The sequence below is a fragment of the Mus pahari genome, chromosome 6 (assembly GCF_900095145.1).
Source record: "Mus pahari chromosome 6, PAHARI_EIJ_v1.1, whole genome shotgun sequence".
Taxonomy (NCBI): domain Eukaryota; kingdom Metazoa; phylum Chordata; class Mammalia; order Rodentia; family Muridae; genus Mus; species Mus pahari.
In genome coordinates, this window is record NC_034595.1 from 3941862 (window position 1) to 3960812 (window position 18951).

The window sequence follows — 18951 nt, forward strand, 5'->3', positions numbered from 1 at the left end:
CTGGAGGTACAGGCACAGGCGGCCATACTCAGCTTTTTACATGGGTACTGGGGGTTAAGCTAGGACCTAAGGTTCACAGGTCAAGCACTCTTACCCACTAAGCCATCCTCTGCCTCAACCATTTTTTTTCCCTAATGAATTTGCTAAATTCATTTATATATTAACATAAATTACATATTAATTTATATATGTAACTGATTCAAGAAAGTCATCCAAGGAAAGAGAATAAACACAATTGCCCATGTTTAAAACCTTCCTACCACGATTTTTATATAATCACCCATTTTATGATTCAGATCTATGTAGAATCTGGCAGTAACACTTTAAAACTTAATAACTGCTAGATAGTTTATGTTTTTATTTCTAATATTCAAAGAAATATGGATACATAAAAGTGAATTTCATTCAGAAAGTCATTACCCTTTAACAAATCTCCGTTAATCCCAAGAGATGAACCCAGAACACATCGTCCTTTCTTCCACTTTTACTTATGCAGTAAAACAGTGGAACTTTCTATAATGTGTACCAGATGTTCACGTTTCCTTCACACATCTAATACATTTTGTTTGGTAGCTGGTCTTTTGGCTACTTTGTGGGTTTTCTTCCACCCTTCTCCACTCCTCTTCTTCTACCCCTTCAACCCTCTAAAATTAGATAGCACAGAAAAAAGGATAGAGGGGAAAGGGGATGATGTTACCATTGGACTTTCTGCCCATTAGGGGTATCAAGTTCCTTGCGGCAAGCATCAGGACATCTAATTTCTTGTTTCTTCTTTGTTCACAACTGCGTAATTGCAACCAACAGCAAACAATCAACAACTCAACGCCTCTTAGAGCCCTAACATTTATCCTCTGAAGAGTCCCCAGAATTCAAAACCTCACACAATCACAGAAACTTCTCTACAGCTGGAAGAATCATGCCCCTGCAAGAGCACAAGGCAAATCAGTCAGCTGCTGTGGACAATCTGAAGCAGCCCCAGATTCCACACCTACAGTATTTCTGTGTTTTTAAGACACCAAAATTCTCACTATACATTTTATTTGTATACATGTATGTATGTATGTATGTATGTATGTATGTATGTATGCATAATAGCCCCATATCTTTGAGCCTTAATAAGATTAGAACTTTTTATTGAAACTACTACTTTAGCCGTATGACAGGCAAAGAAAACATCTGAACCTGCAATGGCCTCTTATCTGAAACCTGAGTCACTTAGTATTTTCGCGTGATGGTTCATCTTGGTTGTCACTGACTGATCTGGAGTCAACTAAAAGACAAGCAGCTGGCCACTCCACTAAGAGATTTTCTTAATCAGATTATCTCTCAAGAGGGAAGTGCACAGTAAATGTGGGCAGAACCCATGCAGAGGGAAGGTCTGATTTTCTGCCTGCCTGCCTTCACTCTACTGACAAGTACATCCATCTTGTTCCTGCCACTGCTGCATCTCTTCGTCCATATTAGAACCAGCTTCTTCAGGTGGCCACATGAACTGACGATCAGTAGGCTCTTCAAAGAACCCCCCAGGCCCTCGGCAACAGCTTGGTACTGTTGAGACAGTCAGCCTTGTGAAGGGTGCAACTCGGACTCTCTGGTGTGAAACAGCCATTGATGAACTACCCAGATCCTAATGTGAGCTAACATAATTAACCCCCTTTAAATATGTTTTCATATTTCATATTTCTGTTCCTCTCAACAATCCTGACTATATACCTTGGAATAAGAACGGTTTCATAAATTATCAAGACTTGATTTTATTGGGGAAAAATAGCTTTAGCAAATGTGAAAATGTTCTCTTTGTTGATTCTTCTTGGGGGAGGGGGATGTTCTCTTCTACAAAGAGAAAAAAAGTGTACAAAAAAGAAGTTTTGAGAAAAGTTCTGATAGGTATCATCTCACAAAATCAGTCACGCTAGTGAGAATAAGAATGACCCCAATGTGTTCTCTGAACAGACTGCTCAGTAACTCCAACTGATTTTCAAATTGGGAGGTAAATTACTAGCAACGAGTTCATCAAATTTAGATTTGTCTTGAACAGGAACATTATAGAAATCAAGAACATCTCTGACCCTGCACATTTGGTGAAGCCTGGAGTTAGGTACCGCATGGCCTAAGTCATCAGCTAAGTATGCTAAGAGTCTGAACTTCATATGTCCATCATCCAGGGAGATATCTTGCCAATTATTAGGAAGAGATGAACCAAGAACTTCTTTAATATGAGATTCCAAGCGACTCTGGAGATCACTGGGTGGTGTGTACGCTCGACTTCGTAAGGGCGGACACACCAAAACAGGTTCTTTTTTCACTTCTTCCACTGTCTCAGCCACCACTGGCTCCTTCTCCTTCCTGAAATGATCAAAAGCAAACATGTGAATCTTTGGCAGAAGAATCTGATGGAATCTTGCTTTGTAATCACAATCAAGTTTTTTGCACACTTAGGGCTTTCCGAGCGGGATGGAGAGGTGGAAAAGAGTAAGATGGAAATCTACTCCTCAGACACGTGCACCTGAACCAACTGCTACAAAGAAAGCAAAAACTCAGTACACATTTACATATGAGTACAAGTTCTAAAAATAAGTAAAGAACAAGTTCTAAAAATAAGTAAAGTCCTGCCCTTTGTCTTAGTTTGGTTTCCATTGTTATGATAAAACATCTCAACCAAGAGCAACTTGGAGAGGGAAGGGTTTAATTTCATCTTACAGTTCCATATCACACTTCATCACTGAAGGGTGTCAAGGCAGGAGCTGATACATGGAAGAGTACTGCTCACTGCATTGCTCCCCATGGCATCCAGAACCATCTGCCAGGGGGTTGTACCACACATAGTGAAGTAGAGCCTCCCACAATTTTCAACCAAGAAAATGCACCAGTCTTATCCACAGGCCAATCTGGAAGGGACATTTTCTCAATTGAGCTCCCTCTTTCAAATGATTCAATTTGACACAAAACTAGCCAGCACACCCTCCAAGATCTAACCCCAGTACACCTACCTAAATTTACCTCCTACCAATTTCCTATATACATTATAGGCCTGCTCAAACTAAACTATATTGTTTTCCAAACACATTGCCACTTTCCTGACACTTGTTAGCTCATGTTATACATCCTCCCTTACATGAAACTCTTTGATCATCTTTAATTATGGAAATAATACTTACTCTGTAAGTCCTACAACAAAACACGTCTCTTAAGAACTTAAACCTGACTTCTCTAATCAATATTAAGTTCCTTTGATCTTTGCAGCAGTCTACAGTGCCCCTTGTATCCCATCCAATATAAGTTTTAATTTTTATATATTCTACCTCACTTACAAGATTAGAGCTTGATTGGACAATTTCCTGCTGTATGTGAGAGGTCAATCTGTTCACTGCAAATATATTTACTAGCATGCTGGCTTCAGCTTACTTGATGACACTCCTTGTAGCACTCCTGTCCTGGGTCACAACAACCAAGGACACTGCCAACACAGCAGATTGTAAGATCGGTAGTATAATGGTCTATTTTGTAAATCTGAGGTTCTTTAAAAACAAACTTAACAACCTCGTAGAAGAGAATCTGGCTGACACACCATTTAAATGGCTTGGTTTGTGAACTACCTAAGTAATCTGTTTCTTGTGGACTTGGCATGTGACTGAAACTCACCATCCCTACTGAAAAGAGGGCACCAGAAATGAAGCCAAAAACATGCTTTGGAATATAACTTTTCTTGTTTACTTAAGACTTTGTTCCACCAACTAATCTTTCGTTCTTCATCAATTTTGATTAACATCTCAGTACTTGTGGTGGCCTAAATAAATTCCTCAAAATTTTTTTCCTGGACACTCTGTATTTGTAATTAGGTCTTTTTAGAGATAATTGGAGAACATGAGCTAAGGAGATTGGGAACTCCATAAAAGCATTAATGGTATGACAGAGTCAGACTTGCTCTGCCTCCCCACATGCTACCCTCTGATGTGTTATAAGGCAGCAAAAGGCCCTCTACAGCTGTAGCACAGATAACAGTGACATGGTATTTATAAATCACCCACTTTCAGTCATTTTGCTATGTCAATGGAAAGGGAAATAGGACCCTACTAAAGTATTCTAAGGTAAACAGTAGACCCAAAGAGCTTCCATTTTTGAAGAAAACTAACTGCTATTTCAACAAACATTCTCCAAAGAGTTGTTTATTGAGTTTTGGCTCACTCTCTTCCCATAGTCCTCCAGTCCCTTCCCTTACGTTTCATTGCTTTCAGAATAAAATGAAATTCAGGTAAAAGACTCAACACTCCAAAAGAATAGTTAAAAATTAAAAAACGAGGGCTAGAGAGATGGCTCACTTGTTAAAGGTGAGGCTCATAACCAAATAAAAACCAAACTCTAAGTATATGCTGTCTACAAGAAACTTTTTTTCAGAATCAAGGGCTATATTGACCAAAACTGATAGAAAAAGGCATTCTATGGGAGTAGAAAACAAAACAAAGTAGGAAGAGCTACACCTATATCAAACCAAATCAATAGGGATAAGCCATATTAACAGAATGAAAGTAAAAATCACATAATCACCTCAATAGAAATAGGAACGTGTTTAGTATAAAGCTTAACACTCATCCACAATCAAAGCTCTAAACAAAATAGGCAGAGAATCTACCACAACCAGATAAATTTAACTTAGAAAAGCCCACCGCTAAAATCATAACAAACGGAGAAAGCAGTTTTCTTTCCAAGATCAGGTACAAAGTGGGAGGAAGCAAAGAGTAATCCCTGCTCTGTAAAGTACACTGGCCTTGAACTTGTCATTCCTGCCTCAACCTCTGCAAATCAATCCGTCAGACTAGAAGGTATACTGAAGAGCTTTGAGAAAGAAGAAGCAAAAGGCAACCAAATTAGAAAGAATGTGTCTCAGCAGATGACATGAGCCTCTGAGAGGAAAACCTGTGACACACACACACACACACACACACACACACACACACACACACACACAGGGGGGGGGGGAATTTCTAGAACTAATAAACTAACCCAGTAAAGTTGCAGGACACAAAATTAACATTTTTTTTGAAAAGTCAGAAGTTCAAGGCTGAAGAACTTTGAGCTCAGAAGGGAACTTGCTGCTCTTCCAGCTCTTCCAGAGTGCAGGTCTCAGCACTCACCCACCTGAGGCTGCCAGCTCACAAGCTTTCCTCACACCAGCCCCAGGGGATCTGACGCCCTCTTCTGTCCTCAGAGTATCAGCACACATATACATACACATATGGACAGAAATAAAATAAATCCTCAATAAAATCAGTGGTTTCTCTAGAGAAATAATAAATCATCTCCCCACCTCCCAAAAATGATCAAGAAATCTGGTTTGTTTATAATAGCAGGAAAAAAATATTTAGGAAAAAAAAAATAACCAAGCAGGTTAAAGATCTATACTCTGAAAATTCTAAAACATCCATGAAAGAAACAGAAAACACATAAATGAAGAGATAGTCCATGTTCAATGTCTGTTCCACGTCAGCACCACTTAAATAATCTACATATTTAACTCAAAAAAAAAAAAAATCGAATGGCATTTTCCAAAGACATAAAGAGCAATCTTCTATTACTAATAGCCGCAGCAATCTTGAGCAAGGACAACATGAAAGAAATTATGCTTCAAGATTTAAAATTCTTCAATCATCTAAGCTATGATTGACAATAAACCAAACAAACGAAACGAAAAAAAAGGATGATGTCAAAAGATGGAATTAGCCTGACTGCTGAAATCTCTTCTCTATGTGTATATACATCACTACATCCATTTACACCTTAAAGAACGGGTAACTGAAAAATGAACAGTTTATCACCAACTGTCCCCCTCCTGTGAGGACAAAGATTTGGTCTAATTAACCACTGTATCGTTAATATTTAACATATAGTAGACACTAAAATATTTGTTGAGTGAATAAAAGAAGCGAACTTGGGACATCTGACACTAACCAGCGAGAGGTTAGAGTTAATACATGAGGTGATGATTCAAACTTCTAACTTACGACATTCGTTGTTCTCTGAGATCCCAGCGGCTAAGTTTTCATGCCCTAAATATTCTCTAGGTCATATTCCTAGACCTCACAGGATGCAGTGAAGAAAACTGTAGGTAAGCAGTTACGACATCGGGATTCTGGGTCCACCATGTGCATGCTTCTCTTCACTGGGCCTCAGTTCCCTCTCGTGTCACAATACTAAAGCGTGGGAAAGAGAGTACTGCTGTGTGCACACTTAGAGACACGGAAAGCATCTAGAAACGATTTGTTGTATGCATCAGTGAAATCTGGGAAAGGACACCGTGTTGTTAGGAGCTGTCCTGCCAATCGCGGAAACAAGCTTTTTGGCTCGGATCCCTCCATGCTAACTCCTGAAGGCTCAGGACCAGAGTCCCATCTTAACACTCTGAACTCGTCCCCTCCGCCTCTGATTACTTACGTGGAATTTAGCCCATTGAGAAACACTCAAATTTACCTGGATCGAGACCAAAATTCTCTACGTGTAGCCAAGGGGAGCTTCCACAGCCAGCCTCTTCTGGCAAACCCGCACACAACCAGCGCCGCCATTCTCGACAAGCAACCCAAGAGCGCCGGACGTGCCCGACTCAGCCAATCAGATGAGAGCTTACTTCAGCGGTCCCTGACGTTGCCTAGACCGGGAAATGTAGTTCTCTTGCTATTTACGGAAGAAGGCGGTGGCTCGCTCCCTGGGCATGTTGGGAGTTGTAGTTAGAGAGGTTCCGCGAAGGCTCGGGGTAACGCCTTCTGGTCCGGGGGTGGTCGGTACTAGTGCAGCTTGACTTTGAGGCGGAGGAATTGGCAACAAGGAGGAGATATTACCGGGAGGCCCTAAGGCTAGGCAGCGGGACAGAGGACGGGGCTTGGGGTTGGAGGACAGCCAAACAGAATGTCTGATATGCCCCTGGGAACTTGACCGCTCGGAGACAGAGGCAGGACCTCACCAGACCCATCCGGTGAGCCCCTTCTCGCCGAGCCTTATTTCCAGCAGCCATCTAGGCCTCATCAGAGCCCCAATGTTGTGTGGCTGCTGTTCCTGATCGAGGCGATGGCATCCCCAAGCCCATTGATGGAGCCAAAGGTGAGTTGCCCTTTCAAGAGATCTCCGTTATTTCGCCACCCCTAAGACAGCAAGGCCGCGCCATCACCTCTTCCCCTGTCCCCAGATCCTGGCCATCTCTTCAACTCTTAAGAAAGGACCCCAGTCACGCCTGTGTGCCCCTTGCTGCGGGACATACCCCTTGCTATGAGGTGCTTTTAGTTCACTTACCAACTTCCCAAAGCCCCTTTTTCTTTTTTCTTTTCTTTCTTTCTTTTTTTCAAGAGCAACTTGATAAATCGGCTGGGGAAAATTAAGACTGCTCCAAGTTAGTTCTCATTTATGAGTTTCTCAGGTGAGGCACTTTTTTCTCTTTTCTTTTCTTTTCTTTTCTTTTTTTTTTTTTTTTTAAATCTTGTCTGTCTTCTGCAGCTAGCAATGTCTGAACTCAAGGTGAGTGTTTAGAAAACCTAATGGAACTGAGTCGAATTGGGTCACAAGCTGGTGTGGATAGGTCTTTGGGGCGAACAGTGAGGCCAGAGAACGTTGGGGTGGTCTTAAGGCTGTTAACTAAAATTAAAACAGTCGTGGTATTAGTGTGATGTGACTAAAGCAGAAAAGACCTTCAGTTTGGAAGGTACGGATCCAGATCAGTTCCTTTCCAGTCTGAGGTGCCATGAATTGAGCACCTTTTGGAACTCTTATTTACCGTGTTCCTCCTACTGAATGCGAGCATGGTGAGTGATAATAACTTTTCCCACTTTCAGTGGGAGAATTGTCCCTGAGACCACTGGAACTGACTACAGAGATAAAACAACTCCAGCAGTGGCTGACATTTGAGGGTATGGCTTTGTTTCTTACTCAGGAGGAGTGGGGTTATCTGGATCCAGCTCCAAGAAGCCTGTATAAAGATGTCATGATGGACAGCTACGGAAAGCTGGTCTCGCTGGGTAAGAGTGTGCTGTTTCTCTAACTAAAATATCTAATAAGGTACTATACCACTTAGACCCAGAGTGCTTCAAGCAGTGTAACTAACACCCATGCTATTTTGTCCCAACCTTCTGATTCAGATCTTTCTACACCTCTGGTCTCCCTCGCTTCCCTGTCAGCAAAGGCCGGCTTTGGCAGCTTCAGGATCTCATCCCCAGACGGCTCTGTTGGCTCTGTACTTTCCTTCCCCGTTCATCTTCCCACAGCTTCCCTCCCACCCTCTTTTGCTCTGCCTTCTGGAGCCTGGGCTGCTCATCACACAGTGTTCCTTACAGCTCCGGCCTACACTGAAAGCTGGCACGGAGCCGAGCACACCACTTCTCTGGCAGACCTTCAAGTGGGGGGTTGCGCATTCTCCCAGGTCCTCCTTCCTCTTGCTTTGTCTCAGGACTGGGAGGCAGAAGTTAAGTGTTCTCCCAGCTCTCCGGTGCTCTTCCCAAAGCATTTATTTTTCCACCTTCCAGGAGCATGTCCTTGTGTGGGGTCAGCAGCCCTGTTCCACACACGCTCCTGTTTATCATCATCTGTCACCACCACCCCACCACCACCACCTCCCACCACCGCACCACCCCCACCCTGCTTAACCCAGTCATTGAGTGAGCTGCAGTGGGTCTCGATCCTGTAAACTTCAGGAACCCTGCTTTCCATACCATTGACCCTGGCCTTAGTTTTGTTATAACAAGCAAGTCTGAAAACACAGTATCCTGGTCTCTGACCACTGTTGACAACTAAACAAAGAGCCAGCCAGGCTTGCTTCTTGCCCTGTTAGAGCCGAACTATAGCTTACATTTCTGCCTCTCCTTCCCCTTTCCACCTGAACCAATTCATTCATAATGCGTTTTCTGTCCCTTGATGTGTTCATGTCTCCCCCATGGTTTCAGTTCGTTCCCGACTTGTGAAGTTCTAATTACCAGCATGCTGTCTGGCTGCAGTTCGTTCCCGACTTGTGAAGTCCTAGTTACCAGCATGTTGTCTGGCCACTTTGATACTATTGCTATACTTACTCTGCAAATTTCAAATCATGTATCTTTTATAATATCTGTCCCTCCTGTCCCCTTCTACCTAATTCCCAAGCATCACAGGAACAATTCTCAAATTAAAAAGATCAGTGTCCTATAAGTAGCTAGTAAGGAAGGTGTTTTTGTTTTGGTTTGGTTTGGTTTGGTTTAGTTTGGTTTGGTTTGACTTTTTCAAGACGGGTTCTCCCTGTGTAGCCCCGGTTGGCATGGAAGTCACTCTCTAGAAAAGGCCCGGCTGACTTCCTCCACCTCTGCTTCCCGAGTGCTGGGATTAAAGGCATGCCCCACCATTCCCACCGGGGTGTGTGTATGTGTTTCCTAATTTACACATTGGGTTTGTATCTGCAATACTGGGTTATGTCACATCTTTTCCTCTTAATTTTAGTCACAGTTTCAGAATTTAGAATTTTCCCATCACTCTGTGGGCTTCATCTTCTATTTCACAGACCAAATCCAGGTCACTAACATGAACTCTTAGCTCTGGTGCCTCTCGTCTACACCCTTAAAGCAGCTTCTGTCGTGTCCCCAGAAACTGAGCTGTAGTCTCTGTTCTTTCTCCCTTGCTACTTATAAAAATGGGAAAATGTAGCCTGGGGCCTTGTTGATGCTAAGCATCTTTTCTACCAGTGAAGTACAGCCCCAACTCTTTACCTTAGTAACCCTTGTTCTAATATAGGTTTATACCATGGTCTTCCCTACGGGGAGAAACTGAGCTGGACCAATGGCTCCCTCTTGCTGTTTTCTGTGGCTTACTACAGTTCTTTTGCCCATCAAAGTTTTATTAATTCCTGTGTATTTTATACAATTCTGCCTTCTCATTTGGACCTTATTCTACCTCTTTATGAATGTTTACGTCTTTGTTTTGAGATAGGATTTGCTTCAAAGCCCAGGCTGGCTTCAAATTCACAATCTTGCTTTCTATACCCTTTGCTCAGAGGACCTTCCCTATACTCAGATCATTAGCTGCCACCGCTAGATGGCAAGTCTCTCCTAAGAGAGGTAATGTGGCACCCACCTATCTCCTACATGTGAATCCAACTTCTTCTACTGCCAGTTTCATGACTGTGGGGAAATCTTTCTTTTTTTCTTTCTTTCTTTTTTGTTTTTTTTTTTTTCTTTTTTTGTTTTTCAAGACAGGGTTTCTCTGTATAGCCCTGGCTGTCCTGGAACTCACTTTGTAGACCAGGCTGGCCTNGAACTCAGAAATCCNCCTGCCTCTGCCTCCCGGATGCTGGGATTAAAGGCGTGCACCACCATGCCTGGCTCAGGGAAATCTTTTTATTTTTCTTCAGTAAATGGAAATCGTAACAACATGTTTTTCTTAGGTTGTTGTTTCTCTAACTGGGCTAATATATAGGTAAAATACTTCAAATGCTGATCAGCAGATAGTAAAAATAATGAAAGTCTTACTTGATGTTTCATTTTTTACACCACCACCTCTCCCCCTTCTTTTGATTGGTATTTTTCCTTATCATCTCTATTGAGTTCCACATTTGCAGTTTTCTTCTTTTGGAAACAATGCACATTATGTCTGACAAGTCTCAGGTAGCCCACTGAGATCTCAGGAGTCTTCTCTGCACAGTGAAGTTCCCCCTCTTTACTACTTTGTCTTAACTGCCATTTCTGTCATTCTGCAAATCATTCTTTATGTTCATTCTTGTGACACACTCACTGGTCAGCGCTGAAGACAGTAAGTGTCTTTCTCGTTGCATGTTTCCAGCACTTATCATAAAACTAGTCCTGAATTACATGCTGCTTGAATAGTCATGTTTCTGCGGAAGTACACAAGTTAATTTAAAATCTGTTGCTCGTGGTTGGATTATTGCCTCAACACTAAACTGCTTAGCACTAACTACGCTAAGTTCTCACCACCAAGATGATTTTGTACTCGTATATGTTTAAAACTTTTGATGGTTTCTGGTTCTTTAAGGGATAAAGATCTTAATTTTCTATCACACTGGAAGCTGAACAAATTCAGCTCTTTTCTTTATTTAATATCAAATACAGCTTTTCACTGTTCATTGTTACTCCTTCCACAGTCTCTTCAATAGACGCTACTTCTGTTCCCTTGAGAAGTGCTCCCTACCCTTGATGAGTGCTCCCTTAACCCCAGATCACTGTGCTCCACTGCTCCATTGTACTAGTATCCATTTCATCTGATAGTTTTCAAAACACATCACTTTATAATATTGGCTTTTCATACCTTTTCATGATGATTTTTTTATCTTTAAATTTTTAATAGCAATTTTGATGATAAAGGTAGTCAGTCCTTTGGTTTTTACTTCAATGACTCATACTGGATCTTCTAAGAACTGATAGTCATTGAGCCTACAAAACCTTGAGCTCAACCTTTTTCTTTCCTTTGACCCTGTTCTCTCATCAGTTAAAGAAAGTACTTGTTCTATGAGCAGTCACTGAACACTGTGCTAGACCCTACAAATTCCAGTTCTCTATTCTCCCATTTTGTTAACCAAAAGAATTGTCCATCATATCATCTATTAGATAGCAAAATTATCAACTGAGGCCACAGGAAAAATCTGTCCCGCAGTCTGTTTTCATAAATCAATTTTTTTTTTATTCAAACAGGCAAACCCACTCCTTGATACACTGTCTATAATACTTTTGAGCTATAATGGCAAGGATTATATAGCTAGGGTGAAAATAATGTCTCATCCTTTATGGAAAAAGTATAAACTACAGTTCTAAAGTTGATTTAGATTCATGTTACCATCAATATTATTATTAGTCATCAGATTATTAGTCCTATATAGTGAAAGATATTAATTATGCTAGTATAAGCCACTAGGGGATTTTTTATAGGACCATATATCATATACAATATATAAGCATGATTATAGTTGATTTGACTAGTCCTGGAAGAAGTTGAGTCAGTTACAAGAAGTAATGAATTGTGTGTATGGGTTTTGTTTTTGTTTTTTAGTCTAATTGAGCTGCTCTAACAAAAGACTGTAAGCTAGATGTTGTAAGCACAGTTATTTGTCTCTGCTCCCCTAGAGATCTGTGAAGCACCCCAAACAATCCGTACTGCATCCTCATATTTTGCTTAAGGAGAAATTACATATTTTCAAACTTAGGTTTAGAATTCCTTCCCACAGTTCTGAGACGCTTCCTAAGGGTCTCAGAGTTTGCCATTTTGCTGCGGTGTAATCCACACCTTTGCTCCTAGACTTGCTGTCTCTGATTAGTATGGTGTCATTAACCTTGGCAGAGAGGACTTTCCTTGAAGGTGGAGCACGGAAGCCTTATACTCACAGCGACTATCAACACTTGTGGAGGCCCATGCCCTGCTGGCTCGGTTCCAGTGGCAGGAACCATGTTATTCCATCCCTTACATGGCCAAGCAGGACTCGGCATTTATTTATTATAAGTAGTCTGTATTATTTTGATCAGAATATTAATAATTATGGATTAGTTTGTAAAGAACTGAATATCATTAACCATTTCATTGGCTCTGTTTAACTGTCCTTTTTCTTTCAGAAAAAAATTTTTGGATAGGTATTTTTAGATCTTATACTTTAGGTTTTTTTGTTTGTTTGTTTGTCTTTTTTTTTGTATGTGTTAGAGGTTAGGGAGTTTCACTTTGTGGCCCTGGATGGTCTCAAACTCCAGGAATTAAATCATCTTGCTATTTCAGCCTCTGAAGTATCTGGGTCTATAGACTTATATCACTACAACTAATTTGGTCTTTTTGTTTCGTTTTATATTTTGAGTCATAGAGTATTGCTATGTAGCCCAGGATAGTCTGCTCTCATTAGCACTGATTGGCCTCAAGCTATAATAGTTTTTCTGCCTTTATTTCCTTGAGTGTTGCGATTATAGGCATATACTACCATACCTGGTTCTAAACTTGTACGTTGTTTAGTTATGTTTGTTCCTGGGTTTTGTATTTTCTGCTAATACTCTAAAGAGCATAGTTCATTTTTCTATAGTATTTACTAGCTGCTTTTTGTGGTAATGCACACATACCAGAAGTTTATCTTATTTTCTTGAATAAACAGCCAAAAAAAAGTACAGGATAGCAATAGTTTCCAAGGAAACTTGTTGCTTACTATGGTTATTAACAAAAAAATAGCATTTAAAAAAAAAAAGAAAGAAAAATACCTAAATCTATTGGTGAATTTTGCAAGGACTTTTTAGGGTAACTCCTTTGGGTGAATTCCCAAAGACCCAAGGGTATCTTTGGTAAACAATGTTAAAGAATGACTATTAAATGAGATCTACAAAGGTATGATGTAAAAGGTTGTACAAGCGATTACTCCATGTAATACATCTTAGCTATCAAATAGAAAGATTGATTGATGCCTAGAGGCTATATCATGATGAGTTTGATAATATCATTATCAAAAGGAACTATCATTTCATCTTAAAGTGACGTGGTTGGTGAATCCTCAGGTAATGACATGAATAGAATTTTATTTCTAAACATCTGGATCCATAAGGCTAATGTAGTGTGATGGCAACCTTAAGATAAATGGGTATCTGATTATGAAAATTAAGATAAGAAATAGACATTAGAAAGAAATCCATAGTTTCTTCAGATTAACAGTAAGAAAAAAGGGAGAAATATAGGATTTGGAAATAATAAATAGTGATGTAGATTAGAAATGGAGAGATATTAAGAGATGATGATGATGATGATGATGATGATGATGATGATGATACATTAAACTGGAAGGTATTTTGTATAGGAATATAAGCCTGAATAACAGCTAACATAAAGCAGTTGTCAAAGGTAGATGAAATAATGAGTTAAATTCTGTAGAAAAAGCCAAAGAAGGAGGGAGTCAAATTTAGAGAGAGAGAGAGAGAGAGAGAGAGAGAGAGAGAGAGAGAGAGCATAAAAAAAGAGAAGCAGGGTTAAGAAATGGAATGATCAACAATGTTGGATGCTGCCAAATAAAGTAAAGACTACAACATTCACTATGTTGTTGGAAAGTCTTTAGTAATTTGGTGAGAAGTTCTCTCTCTGTTCTAGAAACAAAATATGCTTTGTTGTAGCTTACAGCATAAATCAAATAGGAAGAAGGTGAGGAATAAGAAAACCAACAGAAAGCTCCAGTATAAGATTTTGTTTGGGGTAGCTTCTGTGAAGAAAAAAAGATTTCAGGCTCAAAATGGAGTTGGTCGTGCCATGGTAGGAAGATGCCAATGGAAAGTGCAGATTGAAAGAAGAGGAAAGAACTGAACACCTGCTCAGAGGAGCGTGGGGTCAGGATGGGCAGGGAAACACTTTTGGACATGAATGACATATACATCCCCTCCCTGTAACAGGTAGGTTTTATGGGTAGCGGTAGCAAGCTGAGGGACTTTACGTTCCTTTTTTGTTGTGTTAAAGGAAGCAAATCAGTGAAGTGCACCTGAGAGTAGAGACTAGCCTAGGAAACAAATCAAGGCTCTAGTAGTTGCTTAGGGAGGTGGGGGGTTTGTTTTCTAGGGGTTTTTTTAATATGTATTTTAATTGGGGGAAGGTGGTATACACTAGCTTAGTAATGTCTGAAGTCATTAAAAAATTAGAAGACAACAAAATTGTGGGAAAGACAATTATGGAAAAGGAACTTGTTTAGGGTCAAATAAGAAGTAGAGTTATCAAACAACTAGAGATAGAAAGTCAGCCTGGTACTCTTTTATCATATAGCATTATATTCTTTTCCGCTTACTTATGCAAGGTTTTTGTTAGATGGTTGAAAAAAATATGGTATGGTTTGTTTCAGATGATATCATAAGCTACCACAAATGACATTTTTTTCCAATTAACCATGAACATATTAAGTAGATAGCAGTACCTACAATAAAGGATTGTGCTATCTATCCACAAGAATAGCACAATCCTTTATTGTAGGTATTGCTATCTACTTAATATGTTATCATTTTTCTTGATATTTTCTCTCCAGTTTTACTTCACACCATTTTATTTGGTAGAGCTTTATGTCTCATCTTTGAATCCTGGCTGATAACTTAGTATATTAAATGCATTAGGTGGTCAGTCAGTAAATGCTGGTTAATACATTAACTGTGGGATCCTCTGTTCTTTGTTTCCCATCCCTCCGAGGCTCCTCCTTTTTGTCCTTTCTGCTCAGCTGTTGGTCTATTAACTTGATATTTTCTTCCCATGGTATCTTTTCTTTGATAGTTTCAATGCTGTAAGAAAGAAAAACAACAAACCAATCAGATAAATGATGTTAAATGATACTAAACCAGGCCCAGTGACACACACCTGTAGTCCCAGCTATCTTAAAGATGCTGAAACTGAACCCTGTGAGCCCAAGAACTCAGGCTAGTCCAGGAAGTATATCCTGCCTCTTAAAAAATAATTGATAAAATCTAGTTTTAAAACTGAAATAGTAAAAGAAAATACACATTAGCAATAGTAGGTTGTTAGCTTTATGACCATGTTTTTCTAATAATTTTTCCTTTTCATTAAAGCACTTGGCCGATACTTACTTTTTTTTATTTACAAATATTTCAGATGTTTTAAGCAGAAATAAAGATGAAGAGCCAACTGTGAAAAAGGAACTTGAGAAAGACATCGAACCACAGGGTGTAATAGTTACAAGAATCAAAAGCGAAATTGATCAAGATCCTATGGGTAGCGAAACCTTTGAACTTGTTGGTAGGTTAGATAAACAAAGAGGGATCTTTTTATGGGAAATACCACGTGACTCTCTGACAGAGGAACAGAAACTATTTAGAGGACACACTAATGTTCAAAAGAGACCAAACTCAGAAGAGAAATGTCATAAATGTGAAGAATGTGGAAAACGTTTTGTCCGCAAGGCCCATTTCATTCAGCATCAAAGGGTCCACACTGGTGAGAAACCTTTTCAATGCAATGAGTGTGGGAAAAGCTTCAGTAGAAGTTCCTTTGTTATTGAACATCAGAGAATTCACACTGGGGAACGACCCTATGAGTGTAATTACTGTGAGAAAACCTTTAGTGTGAGCTCTACCCTTATTAGACACCAGAGAATCCACACTGGAGAAAGGCCTTACCAGTGTAATCAGTGTAAACAGAGCTTCAGCCAGAGAAGGAGTCTTGTGAAACACCAAAGAATTCACACTGGTGAGAAACCCCATAAATGCAGTGACTGTGGGAAAGCCTTCAGTTGGAAATCCCACCTTATTGAGCATCAGAGAACACACACTGGTGAGAAACCCTATCACTGTACCAAATGCAAGAAAAGTTTTAGTCGAAACTCACTGCTGGTTGAACACCAGAGGATTCATACCGGAGAAAGACCTCATAAGTGTGGTGAATGTGGGAAAGCGTTTAGATTAAGTACATACCTTATACAACACCAAAAAATACACACTGGTGAGAAGCCTTTTCTTTGTATTGAATGTGGAAAGAGTTTCAGTCGGAGCTCGTTCCTTATTGAACATCAGAGGATCCATACTGGTGAACGTCCTTATCAGTGCCAAGAGTGTGGGAAAAGTTTCAGTCAGCTTTGCAACCTTACTCGTCATCAGAGAATTCACACGGGGGACAAACCCCACAAGTGTGAGGAGTGTGGCAAAGCCTTCAGTAGAAGCTCAGGTCTCATTCAGCACCAGAGAATACACATCAGGGAAAAGACTTCTCCATTCAGTGAAACTAAGGAAAGTTTTGATCCAAACTGCAGTCTGGTTATACAGCAGGATATCTACCCTAAGGAGAAATCATACAAATGTGATGACTGTGGGAAAACGTTTAGTGTCAGTGCTCATCTTGTACAGCATCAGAGGATCCACACTGGTGAGAAGCCCTACCTGTGTACTGTCTGTGGGAAAAGCTTCAGTCGGAGCTCCTTTCTTATCGAGCATCAGAGAATCCACACTGGGGAGAGACCCTATCTGTGCAGACAGTGTGGCAAAAGTTTTAGTCAACTTTGTAATCTCATCCGCCATCAGGGCGTTCACACTGGTAGTAAGCCCCACAAGTGTGAGGAGTGTGGCAAAGCCTTCAGTAGGAACTCAGGTCTCATTCAGCACCAGAGAATACACACAGGAGAGAAGCCTTATAGGTGTGGAAAATGTGACAAAAGTTTTAGTCAACAGCGCAGCCTTGTCAACCATCAGAAGATCCATGTGGAGGTGAAAACCCAGGAAATTTATGAATGTGATGCTTGTGGTGAAGCCTTTACTTGTCAGGTTTCTCTAATTCAGCATCAAAAGTTGCATATTATGTGGATGCAGTAAAATTAGAGATATTTTAATGCTTAAATTTGAGACTAGCTACCAAAGTGCAGTTTTAATATGGCCCAATGTGGGTCAAATATAGTGATTAAAGCGAATACTTGTTGGCTTCATGCAGAATCATTTCTAAAGATCCTATGAACAGTGGACAGTGCCTGTGGGGAACTGACTTGTGATTACTAGTTGTTTTCATAGCCACAGAGATTTGTTGATTTAACTAAGCCTCTAACCTTTCATTATAGTCGACTGGGAAAAGCATACGAGGAACGTTCTGAAGGGCATAGTGAAATTAGTGTACCAGAACAGGGAGCAGCTGATCCTAGGAAGCTAGGAATAATTCAAAAATCTTATGTTACCATCTCCTGTAGTTGCCCTTCAGTTCTGTGAAGTTTGACTATACATGTCAAACCTCAGTGATTAAGCAAATGTAATTTGTGAAAGTCCAGATAATTTCAAAGTTGCCAAACTGTTTATAAATTTGTGTGGAAAATTAGTAGGTGAAAGTTTGGGGCTCCAGTACTTCCCAGGTTAATAAAGGCGTGAATCATTAAGTTGTGAAGGCATTTGTTAGTGTTAACAACTAATAAAGGTATTACCAAGGAATCTTTGGGAGTGCCTCCTCCTGAGCCCCAAAATGAGCCCCAAAAGATAATTACTGATTTATTTTGTGCTGCCTCATCTGTGAAATCTGTTTGTAATACTATACCAACATTACTTTATTATTCCCACATAATCAGGAACATGTAAAGAAAGATGTACGTATTTTGATTACCAAGAATTGGAAATAATAATAAAAAAAATGACCTAAAATGTATGCTAGAAAGCTGAAATGTTTTGGTATTGCTTTAGGTTTTATGGTAGGTTTGCATGCAAGATTTAAATTTTTATTTCTTAATTCTAGGTCCTCCTTTAGTTAACACTTATATACCTATTAATTTATCTATTTTAATCATTAAAACCTATTTGGGTTTTTATTTTGTGCATTATTTGTTGCTTTAGGTTAATATCAGTCCTAATAGACTACTGTGTTCTGAACATCAGAATCAAAGATTTGAAGGAAATTCCTCCCTTCTCCTTGTGACTCATTAACATTTTTCTTGAATACTTCAATATAAGATTAAGTGTGGGTTTTTACATATCTGAGTATAGAGTTCCAAATTGAGGTTCCATTAGAACCTCAACTCAAACCTTATTAATTTGAGCAAATGCCCCTTTTCCTATATACTGCCAGTTCTAAAACTAATTTCCTAGTTTCTTCTCACCTCAAATATTGTGCATGTTTATATAAATGTTGAGGCTGTATATGTATGTAAGATACCTGTCTGTACATTCTTTTGCTATATTGTCATTATACTGTTTAGATGTTTAAAACAGTTCATTTTAAACACTAGGTCCAGGTGTTAGGTGCCTTAGTCGAAAGCCCCCTGATACCAAGACTGGAGTTCCTGGTAGAAGGAGAGAGAACAAGTACAATTTATCGGGATTTCCACATTTCTACTACAGGCACATAATCTCAAACACATAAAATAATTTTTAAAACTACCCTATGTATTAAATTTCACCTGCCATAGATCATCCCAGTTTATTTTATACCAGTGGTTCCTAGGTCAAGGCCTCAAATAATGATGAGGCTTTTTAATACGCATCTCAATTAAAACAAAGAGGGGGGAGGGAGAGTGTCTTAGTCAGGGTTTCTATTCCT

At 39.8% G+C, this 18951-nt stretch overlaps 2 protein-coding genes across 2 annotated transcripts; one reads left to right on the forward strand and one right to left on the reverse strand.

The window, feature by feature from the left end:
* Positions 1 to 1019: 1019 nt before the first annotated feature.
* Positions 1020 to 6582, reverse strand: Mrpl50 (mitochondrial ribosomal protein L50). The gene is made up of 2 exons (XM_021200430.2): positions 6466 to 6582; positions 1020 to 2346 (listed from the first exon to the last, which is right to left on the reverse strand). The coding sequence occupies exons 1-2, from the start codon at positions 6555 to 6557 to the stop codon at positions 1959 to 1961; spliced, it is 480 nt and encodes a 159-aa protein (XP_021056089.1). The 5' UTR covers positions 6558 to 6582; the 3' UTR covers positions 1020 to 1958.
* Positions 6521 to 18063, forward strand: Znf189 (zinc finger protein 189). Its single transcript, XM_021199639.2, has 3 exons — positions 6521 to 7089; positions 7913 to 7997; positions 15544 to 18063. Exons 1-3 carry the CDS (start codon positions 7057 to 7059, stop codon positions 17250 to 17252), a joined length of 1827 nt encoding a protein of 608 aa, XP_021055298.1. The 5' UTR covers positions 6521 to 7056; the 3' UTR covers positions 17253 to 18063.
* The last annotated feature ends 888 nt before the right edge of the window (positions 18064 to 18951 follow it).

Coding starts and splice junctions, on each gene's coding strand:
- Mrpl50 (XM_021200430.2), bottom strand. CDS start 6,557: ATGGCGGCGCTGGTTGTGTGCGGGTTTGCCAGAAGAGGCTGGCTGTGG. Junction 2,347..6,465: donor GAATTTTGGTCTCGATCCAG/GTAAATTTGAGT, acceptor TGATCATTTCAG/GAAGGAGAAGGAGCCAGTGG.
- Znf189 (XM_021199639.2), top strand. CDS start 7,057: ATGGCATCCCCAAGCCCATTGATGGAGCCAAAG. Junction 7,090..7,912: donor GCCCATTGATGGAGCCAAAG/GTGAGTTGCCCT, acceptor TTTCTTACTCAG/GAGGAGTGGGGTTATCTGGA. Junction 7,998..15,543: donor CGGAAAGCTGGTCTCGCTGG/GTAAGAGTGTGC, acceptor CAAATATTTCAG/ATGTTTTAAGCAGAAATAAA.